This window comes from Coturnix japonica, chromosome Z (genome assembly GCF_001577835.2).
Source record: "Coturnix japonica isolate 7356 chromosome Z, Coturnix japonica 2.1, whole genome shotgun sequence".
NCBI classification, from domain to species: domain Eukaryota; kingdom Metazoa; phylum Chordata; class Aves; order Galliformes; family Phasianidae; genus Coturnix; species Coturnix japonica.
In genome coordinates this window covers 36,100,475-36,112,544 of record NC_029547.1, presented here as the reverse complement: position 1 = coordinate 36,112,544, position 12,070 = coordinate 36,100,475, and the positions used below count along the sequence as shown (strand labels likewise).

The following is a 12,070-nucleotide window of genomic DNA, read 5'->3' as shown; positions in this document are numbered from 1 at the left end:
ATCCTCTGTGAATTAATTTTTCAGTTTCTGGCTCAACTCTGCCCTCACTGCAACTGTAGGACTTTTACTATTTAAATATTTTTTATTTGAAAACTGTGTATCTTTAAATGCTCTTAAAGTTACAGTAGTGAGAATTATAGAAATATGCATTAATATTTTATATAGTTTCCAATATTGGCATCTCTCTGAACACAAAACGTTTGAAGATCTTTGTTATTACTTTTGAGTGACACGCTGTATACTCACCCCAGTTCTATTATCTGATTGCTAACTTAAGCTTGGTCTCTGGATACATTTTAAATGAAGGAGTTGTGTACCTTGAACGCAGTTCTTCTGAAGAAAGCCAAGTAATATGTATGCATGTTGTAAACTCCGAGCCTTTATAGCAACAAGTTTTTCATGTGACTTAGGACATTCAGAAATGATCCAAATCTTCTATAAAAATGGATGTCTAGGCCATGTAGGAAGCAAGTTTTCCTGTGAACCTCTGATTCTCTTGCTTAGTTACAGCTATCTTAAACAGACTCCTTGGAATACTGGTTCAGTGCTAGCTGAGGTGATAGAACAAGAGGAAATGGTTTCAAACTTAAAGAGGGTATATCTAGGTTAGATATAAAGAAAAAATCTTTTACAGTGGGGGTAGTGAGGCACTGACACAGGTTGCCCAGAGATGTTGTGGGTGTCATGTTCCTGGAGACTTTCAAGGCAAGGCTGGATCAGGCCCTGGGCAACCTGGCCTAGCTGTGGATGTCTCTGTTCATTGCAGGGGATCTGGACTAGATGGCCTTTAATTGTCCCTTCCAATTCTAGGGATTCTATGATACTGTATTCTGTGATTTAGGTTCACATAGAATCACACAGAAATCAAAGTACTACTCGAAGTTGTTACTGCTGCCTCCTGCCCCTGAATCTAACTTTAAAGCTGGTAGCAATTCCTAGTCAAATAGGAAGCAGAAGCCAGTCAGTATCCTTTACTCTGTCCTGATGCCCTCTGCCTTAAGCAAATGAATTCAGATACCCGTTAGATGAACAAATGAGAATGCACTATTACCTTGCATGCTTCAGACAGCCCTGAGGATGATGATACATATTCAGGTGTGCTTTGACCCACCAACATTTGTTCTTGCAGCCCTGTTTACGTGGCTTTGTGACCCTATTGGATTGCTCCAGCTCTGTAGGGTGAACGGCAGGTGAGTGCTGTGACACCTTTATGGTCTTGGCAGCAAGAGCAGCCACTGACTGACAGCCCACCATGGGATAAGTGTACAAAAAGTATATTTAAGCTTATACTCATCCATCAGCTCAGCACTTACAAGTAACAGAACCAAATTTTTGTGCATGGCTTTGTGTTTTCTAATACTAGCTGTACTATTTAATGCCACTGCCTCAAGTACAGGACCAACTCTCCATATATCAGCTGCACAGGGTTCTCCATATGATTTGTAATTGTACAAGACATTTAAGACTCCCCTGTTTGTAGAAGAAAAAGACCCATCACCATGTTGCTTTATTCTTCTACATGGGGTGGAGGGTTTTTTTTGTTGTTCATTTACTTGCTGACATGCTGCTAGGCACTGCCATATTCTGTGGCAGTAGTATGTCTGACAGTAGCATGACAGCATTCTGTGACTGTATGTCTATGATAACTGACACAGAAATCTGCTACTTGTCTCACAAGGTGCTCTCAGGCACCCCAGGTCTACATGGTGCAATGTACTGCAGAAGGGAATGAAGTGTCAAAAGGTAGGAGTGGACTGTTGTTAAGCCGGCTGGGCACCATACTGATGAGCTGCCTGCTGCTTCAGGTTTGGCTTGGCTCCTTCCCTCCTCGTTTTGAGGATGGAGAGAGGGAGAAAGAAAGGGGAAAATACATAGCATAGGCAGAGAAGGTGCCTTCTCTGTTGCTGGCAGGAAGATCTGTTGCCTCAGAGTAAATTCACAGGTGAGCTAAAATCCTGCATCTACTGAGTTCCCATACTGCAAGACTAAAGCATTAAAAAAACACTTTTTTGTTATTAACAAGTGGGGTGTCCACAACCAGTGTCTCAGCTGCTAATGACCATCTCCCTTAATTTGTAGCTGTTGAGGTGAATAATCTTTTTCCAGCACTTACTGGTTTGCTTCACCTTTCACTGCACAATTGGAAGTGTTTATCATTTACAAGAAGCATAAACTTAGGGTTTTTGTTGTTGTTGTTTCTAAATGCTCCACATTAGAGGGCTTTGCATATTTATTAGCCAGCAGCAGCGAGCATTATGTACTCCTCATTTGTTTGTGGTTCCTGCATTTCCTGTTAGCAGCCCAGCAGAAATCCAGAGGAGGAGTGTGCTAGCATAGTGGTGCTCAGCTGTTCCCAGTGGATTTCTGAAGAACGTTACCTTCAAACAGAACTGTGTATGAATATGGAAATTTACATGTCATCAAAGACAACTGGGCAGTGACTGAGGAATGCCCTGTGCGCGGCCATCAGCTTGCTTTTCTCTTTGTGGAACTACCACATCCCGTTCCACGCTGCTTTTTGTGCCACGCAGCCCCAGCGCTGATCCTTGTGTCAGGAATGGTCAGCTCTAGTAACTGCTTCATGAGTAACTTGTAGGGCTCTGCACAAACTTACATGTGTTTGTGGTGGTGAGCGTAGGGAAGCCACCAGGTGCTGTGTTTTCCTTCCCACTTTGCACAACAGTTCCTCCCTAAAGGACCCGTCTTCTCCCCTGAAGTCACAAGATTCCAAGACTCGCACTCTCAGATGAAGTTGCTTTGTGTCCTCTTGTATCCCCTCACAGCACACTCGTCCTGCCTGGTAATTTTCGCTTTGTTTTTCCCCCCTTGGCAGGGCTACACTGGGACAGCCAGCACACCCATGGGTGGCAGCTCGGTTTCCCTCCCAGGGCAGGGGACGCTGCCCAGTCACGCAGGCGAACCCCAGACCCGGGGGGTGAGTCGATTTTTCCAGCCCGTGGTCCGGGGGCGGGCGCTGAAGGATGCTGCGGCCGGGGAGCGGGGCGCGGGCTGACGCAGCGAAGGCCCCCGCCGCGGCAGGCGGGCGGGCGGCGGGGCGCCGCGGGGCTGAGGGGCGGTGCCGCCGAGTCGAGTCGAGTCGAGTCGAGTCGAGCCGAGTCGAGCTGCGCTTCGCCGAGCCGTGCTGCGGTCGGCCGGGCGCCGCTGCAGGCTGGCCCCTTGCGGCTGCCTGCGGGGCGGCGGCGGGCGGGCGGCCGGGATGATCCGGTTCCGGAGCTCCAGCATCAGGTCGCTGAGCCCGGAGATGAAATGCACCGTGCGGCTGCTGGACGACTCCGACATCTCCTGCCACATCCAGGTGCCGACGGGGACAGAGAGGGGCGACTCCGAGGGCGGCGGCGTCCGCATCGGGAGCGCGGCGCCGGGACGCGGCTGCGTTCCGGGCCCGGGAGGCGGCTCGCGGGAAGCGGCGGGGCTGCCTCCCCGCCCGGCTCCGCGCACCTGCGGCGCGGTGGGAGTCTGCAGCCCGCTCCCGGAATCTCGGGACGCTGCCGGCGGCGCGGGTGGCAGCGGAGCGAGGGAGGGGACCGGAGCGTGGGGCGCGTGGCGGCGGCGAGGAGATCGCTAGGCGGTGCCGCTCGGGGCCAGTGGCGGGAGCAAGGCCCGCGGCGCGGGAGTGCTGCTCGGCAGGCAGCGGGCGAAGCGGAGTTCTGGCGTGCGAACCCGCCGGTGTAACGCGGAGGGTAACTTACAGCGGGATCCTCTGTAATAATAGCGCGCGCCTAAGAAAGCAAGTTTGCGGCTATTACCGTTACGCGGTCCCTGAGTCCCCTTCTGTTCCTTCGAGGAATGAGGGTGGGGAGGAAGAGAGCGGGAGTCCTGCTTCGGTGTGCGGGTGCAGGCTGTGCCGAGGGCTGCCAGTCAGAGCCGAACTCGGGTGGACTCTGTGGGCTCACAAGACCCCTCAGCTGCGAGTCTTAGGGCGCTGCTCACACAGCAGATCTCCGAGGGGAGGTAGCGGCCAGATGGGAGACAACAGCGGTCGTTTAGGAAGTTTTTGGACGTTCACAATTGATCTTCACTCTTTTTTCTTGTGGCAGTAGGAAACACCTACAGCTGTAAATCAAGTCAGCAGTCCTATACAAGGACCGGCCACATCTGAAGGCAGGGTGCTATCAGGTGCAAGGTACCTCTGTGCTTGAACCAAATGCTGTTTTTGTTGGTTGTGGTGGAGCCATTTCAGCCTCGGGAGCCTGGAAGTAGCAGGAAATAACCCAAACATCTTGTTTCCCTGTTGCTGTGGTGCTCTGTTATTGAGTAGCATGGCTGAGAGATCATAGCTTTAATGTGTAGGGAGCACAATAGCCTGCAGAGTCTTTTCTCAGAGCTTAATGAAGCTTTGCATTAATTCTCTGCTTTCTTCGGAAATGAGTCTCTTTAAGCAACGGAGAACTTAGAAATGTGGATTTGAGGAGGCAAAGACCATCACAGCTCTGCAGCATTAAAGTGCAAAGATTTCCTTGTGCTGCAGGTATGCCCTTTGGTACCCGTGAGGCAGGCAACAGCTAGCCCTGCATGGTGTGGTATGGTGCAGCTTGGGGCAGCCAAGTCATACTGGGGTGCATCACCATTCCTCATTCCTTGTACTTGCAGGGGAATGGCACTCTGTTCCACAAAGTCAAATGTTTTAAATGTTCTACTTCAAAGAGTGATCCTAAAAACTAACTTAAGTTGTCAGCTCTTCTAGAACTGTCTTTCCTGAACTTGTGTTCTGAAAAGACACGAAAGGTGGGAAGGGCTCAGATTTTCCCGATGACTGGTAGGTGCTGAAATTCTGCTGCAGATCCTGATGTTAAGAAGTGTTAGCTCATGGCCACTTCAGAAACATCCAGCCAAAGAGGAGGAGGTATCCTGCTCTGAGTTACATTGCACTCTTTCCTCTGCTTTGAACGGCATATCTATGTGTAGGTAACTACTCCCTACCTATATACAGAAGAGGTATAACTTCACTATACAGTTTATCTATCTTCTTAGCCATATGCAACTCTTTAAACAACTTAGTATCTCTAACTTCTCGGTCAGATCTGTATTTGAACTTTATAAGGTAGACAGAACTTCCTAGGAACTTTCAGAGCACTGAAATTGTATTAATGAATGGAAAAAACTATACCAAGTCTGTTGACATATGCACATGGATGCATTTTCAGCAAGACTGAGTGACCCACATGATGTGCTGCTGGGTTAACTGCAGCGATGCCAGGGCTGTGCCAGCTGGAACATGTTGGGCAGCTCTGTTTTGGTCATGTCTTAGTTTCAGCAAGGATTTAATTTTCTTTAGAGTTCCAGGTGTGATGCTATGTTTTGGTTCTAGGAGAAAAACAATGTTGATGACACACTGATGTTTATAGTTGCTACTAAGCAGTGTTGCACAGAGCAAGGGCCATTCACAGTGAAGAGCCCAAATAGCTGGGAGGGAGCAGAATTAGGACAGATGACTTAAACTGGCCGAAGGGATATTCCTTATCATGTGACATCATGTGGAAGGAGTTTTGAAGGGTATGGAAGTTCATCGTTTCTTCCACTGATCAAGAGTCTTAACTGAACAACTGTCAGGGGGGTGGTAATTGCTTGTGCAGAACTTGTTATACATGTACATATATCTATGCAGTAATAACTGTTATTCTTTTCCTTTAATGTATCTCAGTTTTATCTTAACCCATGAGTTCTACTTTCTTTTTCTGATTCTCTCGTTCATCTCATGGGGAAGGAAGCAGTGTGTGGATGACTGTGTGCTGCTGAGCCACATGTTGGGTTCAACAACCACTGTCATTTTGGTGCCTGATGTGAGGCTCCAAGGGTTGAGATAGCAGCACATCTGTCCAGAGCGAGATAACACAGGGCGTTGTGGGAGTTTGATAATTGCTGGTCACGATGTTGATTTTTTCCCTGTTATGGAGCTCTTTGAGAGTCTTCTTGTGGAACTATACTGTATAGCACATTGCTTGCTGCTGTTGTGTTGTCATCTCTGGGGGTTGATTAAGGCTTTTATTTTGCTATGCTGTTTGCCCTGGTTTGTATCATGATAAAATTGGCAGCTGACAAAGTGAAGTTTTGTGCACATTCAGCTCTGCGGTCATCTTTGGGTTTTGGAAGTAATATTGTCCATATGATTAGGAATTACACAATTTACATTGTCGCCTCTGGGAGCCCAGCTATGGAGGAGATAGGGGAGGATACTTTCCAGCAGTTCCTCAGCCTCCCTTTCACTTTTCCTTCTTTCCCTAGAGCTCAAGCAATGCTACAGTGGCTCTTAAGAATTTTGATTATCTTTAGGATTTTCAAACCAGCATTCTCCTATTGCTGTGTGTCATGAATATGTTTTAGGTTATCTTTAAGATTAAACAATTATTCAGGAATATCAGTGAGAGATCTGCCCCAAGGTGAGAAGGTCTGCATGGCAGAGGGTGTGGGACGGTCTGGGCAGCTGCCTGGAGTGGTGGGCACCCCCAGGGCTTTGGAACTTCATCTCCGAGCAACTGCAGGATCCTGATAAACTGGTAGAATATTTGGAAAAGATCTGTTGTTGCTCTGGCAGTCCTAAAGAGGAATAAATCACTTCAGCATTCTGGGGTCCGGCCCATGCCAATTGAGCTGGTCCTGCCCAGTCAAACCTCCTACATACTGTAGAAGGGGATAAAGTCCCAGTGGTGCACATAAGGCACATGTTGGGCAAGACAGATTAGGTTATAACTTCCTCAGGCATAGGCAGACCTATTTGTGGGATTGCTTCTGCTCAAGGATCTGCATGCACTTGGTGGGAAATGTGGAAGGATGGGGATGTCCAGTGTGTACCTCAAGGTGATTTGATGCTGGGTGAGAACAGCCAATAATTTAAATTGTGTATGTTAAATTTCTACATAATTCTGTATGCCATAATTATTGTGGTTGTTGTATGTCTTCTTAGCAGTATTACAGTAGGAACTACCCAGGTTAAAGAAGAGCAAACTCCGATGGAACCAAAACTAGCTTTTGCATGCAGTAACCCCTTCCAACAGCGATTCACCCTGCACTGAAGTACTGCTATGAAAGTTGGAACTTAAAATTTAGAACTAAATGAATACTATGGACAGTTTAAATGGGTGGCTCATAGACTACTGAAATAATGTGTGTGTGTACGTACGTAAAAAAAAAAAAAATAGATAGGCAGTGGTTGTTATAATGTGTAGAAATGGTGGGACCTTAGTGTGATGTAAACGATATGGAATAAGGGGTGGGTATTATCTTGGTTTCAGCAGGGATTTAATTTTCTTCGGAGTTCCAGGTATGACGCTATGTTTTGGTTCTAGGAGAAAAACAATGTTGGTGGCACACTGCTGTTTATAGTTGCTACTAAGCAGTGTTGCACAGAGCAAGGGCCATTCACAGTGAAGAGCCCAAATAGCTGGGAGGGAGCAGAACTAGGACAGATGACTTAAACTGGCTGAGGGGATATTTCTTACTATGTGACATCATGTGGAAGGAGTTTTGAAGGGTATGGAAGTTCATCTTTTTTCTACTGCTCGAGGGTCTAGCTGGGCATTTGCTGGGGTGGTGAGCAATTGCTTGTGCAGCATTTGTTATACATGTTCATATATCTATGTAGTCATAACTGTTATTCTTTTCCTTCTCTCTATCTCAGTAAACAGTTTTATCTCAACCCATGAGTTCTACTTTCTTTTTCTGATTCTCTCATTCATCCCATGGGGAAAGGAATTAATGTGTGAATGACTGTGGTACTCAGCCACCACAGGTTAAACCACAACAATCATTAAGAAGATAAGAAAGCCTAATTCTGTGTTGCTGAGAAATGCCAGCAGTCTCTAAAGGACTTGGTAGTGTGTTATCGAGGCAAATGGAGCAGAGATGCATGGCTCGTCCAAATGGTTCTTTACGTAGCTGAAGATAGGCTACATTTCAGCCTATCTATCAGTTTTGCCAAACTCTGCTTTCTCAGTTATGCCTTTCCAGCAGTTGCCTTTCAGGGGTGGTGCCTGGAATCACTTAAGTGCTCAGGTGTCTGCAAATTACAGTTTTTGTGGATACATCGTAGGTATTAGGCCCCACAAAATGTGTAGTCAGAAGTATTAGCCCTTCGGCTGAACTGTTGGGAGGCGTCACTGGGAAATTAAGGTGGAAGAGGATGTGTATAAGTGCTGCAAATTTTTGTGTGTATGTTTTTTATTTTATTTTATTTTATTTTATTTTATTTTATTTTATTTTATTTTATTTTATTTTATTTTATTTTATTTTATTTTATTTTATTTTGCTGTGTGAATGTCATAGCATTTAGATAGGACCGTTTAGCCATTTTCTTTAAGTGTTCAAGTTTTCATAGCATTGCTTCAGCTGCATAGTAGGCTAGCAGTGCCTGCTCATGAACATTGCATCTTATTGCAAGCAGTGCAGCGGCAGCACACTGGGCAGTGTGAAGAGGGCTGGCAATGATTCTTGCATTTGCAGGCTTCAGCCAACCGGTTACCGAGCTGTGTGATGCCATGTAGGTCATGAAGTTGCTCAAGGCTAGGGCTGCAGCTCAGGGGTCGGGATGCAGTGCATCGTCCTCTTCATCTGTGAGTCTTTATGACTGCAAATTAGCTGGAGTGGTGACAGGCACAGCACAGAGCTGGAGCCCGAGGGACGCTTAACTAATTCTTGTGATGACATTTATTTTCCCATGACTTTTGTTTATTTGCGGAGCCCCTCTGGGACCTGTGTTGGGCAGTCTTACAGCAGCGCAGGGTGAAGCTGTAGTGGCGCAGCTCAAATGGAGAAGTTATGAAAAACAGCCTCGGGGGGCAGTGGCCACTGTCTGTTTCCATTTGCAAGGTGACCTGCTTGTGGAGGCTGCCTGGTGGAGCACAGAGCTGAGACCTGAATGAGGGCAGTGGGAGAAGTAGGTCTGCCCAACTGCTGGAAGCGCATCAGGAGCATGGGGAGACCTCCTTTATGGAGTTGCTAATGAGATTCTTATTTTCTGAGTCACTGAGATAACGAACACTTTATTCATTTTTGTAGGCTTTTTCCAAACAGTTCACACATCTAGTTAAACTTTTAGCAACAGTAACATAAATGTTGTTAGTTGTAAGGAAATTTACTTACTTAGTTATTTTTTTGCGTGGCTTGTTTTGGAAGGTTACTTGTGCTTATATCAGCAGTAGGTAAGGTCAAAATCCCGTTATGGTACCATGTTCATTATTATGTATGTGAGTACACCTTGGCTTCACTAGCATGCTTAAAATAGTGAGTGGGCTTAAGTATTCCATGTTTAGCTGAAGTGATTCCTGAGTGTGCTACTACTGTCTCATTCATTTTTTTTCCGTATGAGTAAGCATGTATGAGGAACTGCTATAGCTCTAGATATATTTATCTGTGTGAGGGACTCTTTCTCTGAAAGAGAGTGTCTGAAAGGGAATTCTTTCTCTGAAAGAGTGGTCAGGCAGTGGAACGGGCTGCCCAGGGAGGTGGTGGAGTCACTGACCCTGGAGGTGTTAAAGAAACATTTAGATGTTGTACTGAGGGATGTGGGTTAGTAGGAAATACTGGTGGTGGGTGGATGGTTGGACTGGATGATCCTGTAGGTCTTTTCCAACCTTGGTGATTCTGTGTTAAAAAAAAAACACAACAAACAATATGCAAGCCCGTTCTCTAGAAAAGTGCCATACTAAGGATGTTATTTGATTCTAAAATAAAAGTTTTACTTTACTCCTTGGTCTGTTTATTTCTAGATTTGCTAAACTGGAAATGCAGTCAAATGAACTTATGTTCCCTATTGTTGGTTATTACTGACTGTGGTAGTGAACTTTACTTTCTATGTGTTTGTTTGTAGAAATATTCTGTGTCAGCATCTTCCTGCACCTCAGTTAGCCCAGATCTGAAACTGAAGGGCAATGGGGCCTTTTTATGACAGTGGCTTTGCTTTGTATGAAACTTCCCAAAAAAAAGATCTGCATTGATATTCCCAAAATTATCACCAGGCTAAATGACTTTCCCTTTCTATATCTGTCTAAATGATTACTTGCTGTTGTAGTATGTTCTGCTTTTGTGCAGGTAGATAATTTGAAGAAACTGGTGTAGAAATTGTGAAGAAAACAAGTGCAGCAAAGCTTTGGTTTATTTATGGTCTGTTATTAGACCTTATGCCTTCTTTAGCTTAGCTGAAACTGAAGGTGAGAAGAGCTGAGAAGGATAAATTACTTCTGCCCCTGATGATCCAGCTGTGAAAGATGGCTTTGTGCTTTCCTACTCCTCATATAGGAGCAGTTCCTCTGCAGTTTGCAGCATCCATAGTTTGGCTAGGAGTTTAGTTTACTAGCTTGAACTTCCCCCTCCTCCCCCCCTTCCCCCCCCAAATGTGACATACACTGCCCTCTCTATTTTGTTATTGCATTGATATTTGGAAACTTTTCTTCTTGTTGAATATTTTCTTCTTGGTTTGTACCTTGCAGACATGCTAAGTTTAAAATAAATTTGTTACCTGGATTTTTAGTTGCTTTTAAAATTCTCAAAAAGATGGTAAAAAACAGTAGGTCATATGTAGGCCATGTGGTATAAGAGTACTGTCCATGGGGGAAAGAATCTCGCTGTGAATCTGTGCTGAATATGATTTAAAATACTAAATGGAAAAGGGAAGGATGTATATAAAGTAAAGAAAGCAGAGAGGACGGAGGTGAGAACGAGCCACAGAACCATGGCTGAGGAAAGGAAAAGGTTAATGGATTATGTAGACAGCAGGCAGGAGATTTAGTGAATTTATATTTATCCTGTAAGTGATGTCAGAGCTGTAACCATCCAGCGCCTTTAGCTGCAGGGATGATGCTGTAACGGTTCACAACAGCAAGATGATAAAAGGAAGGAGATACAAGTTATGAGGGATTCTGTGCTGTGCTTTGTTGACATATTTTAAAAGCTGCGTACCAGGGCTTATGTTTTACACTCAAGCCTCTAATTGTACAGATACAACGGGTACACTTGGCAGGAGTTGCAGATGAAAAGCCTGTCTAATTAGTCTGGGACTAGAGGTTAAACCTACCTCTGCGGTCATTTCCTTGTTTTCTTAAGTCTGCAGTAATGTATTCTCTTTTTAATAGCGCTTATGGATGTACTCTTAGCTTCCTCCAGGGCTGAAAGTGAAACAAGAAATGGAAAGTGTTACTAGAAAGTTAGTAGAGTGTTGAGAATTGTTAGCCACAAATGAAGACATTATCTTGTCTGAGTGGATTTTAATAACTTTTGTGAAGATCTGTGGATGCTTAACAGAGCATATCTCAGGTAGCAAGGAGGCACAGACCTATGTGTTGTAACAACGTCCTGCTACCAATTCTCTTTTACTTTTTTATTGTTCTTAAATAAGAATCCTTGAACTTCTGGGTTGTGCAGGACTTTTTCCAATTTGTAATAATATGCAGATTAATTGCTTTTGTGTTACATAAACTTTACTAATGATGTTGAATTAGCTTTTCTATTTCCTTTTTTTTTTTTTTTTTTTTTTTTTTTTTTTTTTTTTTTTTTCCTTGCTCCATATTGTCTGATTGGTGAATAAAATATGAAAACTCTGTGTTGACAGGAACAGTGCTTTCAACTTTCATTGTCCTTGTGAACTGTGTTTTGACTACTAGTAAAGAAAGGTGGGGGAACTTATGTAAGGACTGCACTGATTCTGGGTTGAAGAAAAATATATGTTTTAGTAAATGCAAATAGTGTAGGCTAATATTTCAGAGCACTGGGGAGGCCTGGTGCTGCAGAGTGGTGGGAAAAATATGAAAATTGCAGGTGTCATCACATGCAGTGTAGTAGTTAACAGTGACAAGCTAGAGGGGTAGCTACTGATTTAAAATGGTGGTGTAATCTGTATATTTTATCCACCTTTTATGTTTCCTTACAGATCTGAAACGGGTTTTTTTATGTTCTTTGTTGTCATGGTGTTTTGATGCTGGCTGAAAAATTGAAGCGGAGTTGTAGGAATAACAAGATGAAATGGTAAAACTCATGACACAATGTAGCGCAGTGCAGTGCAGCTCTGCGAACTTCAGTTTGTTGCTTTGATTCTCCACATGGAAAGCAGCACCCGTGAAAT

The 12,070-nt window shown here is 44.7% G+C and overlaps 1 protein-coding gene across 3 annotated transcripts in view; it reads left to right on the top strand.

Annotated features, from left to right (window-relative positions):
• Nucleotides 1-12,070, top strand: part of FRMD3 (FERM domain containing 3) — a 138,712-nt gene that overhangs the window by 9,111 nt on the left and 117,531 nt on the right. For 2 of the 3 annotated variants that reach the window (XM_015849239.2, XM_015849238.2), the window contains exon 1: nucleotides 3,097-3,316. The exons of the other annotated variant lie outside the window; for it this stretch is intronic. In XM_015849239.2, the coding sequence (XP_015704725.1) occupies nucleotides 3,218-3,316 (99 nt within the window). In that variant the 5' untranslated portion in view covers nucleotides 3,097-3,217. Of the gene's footprint in view, nucleotides 1-3,096; nucleotides 3,317-12,070 lie in introns of those variants that run through there. 3 annotated transcript variants of the gene reach the window in all.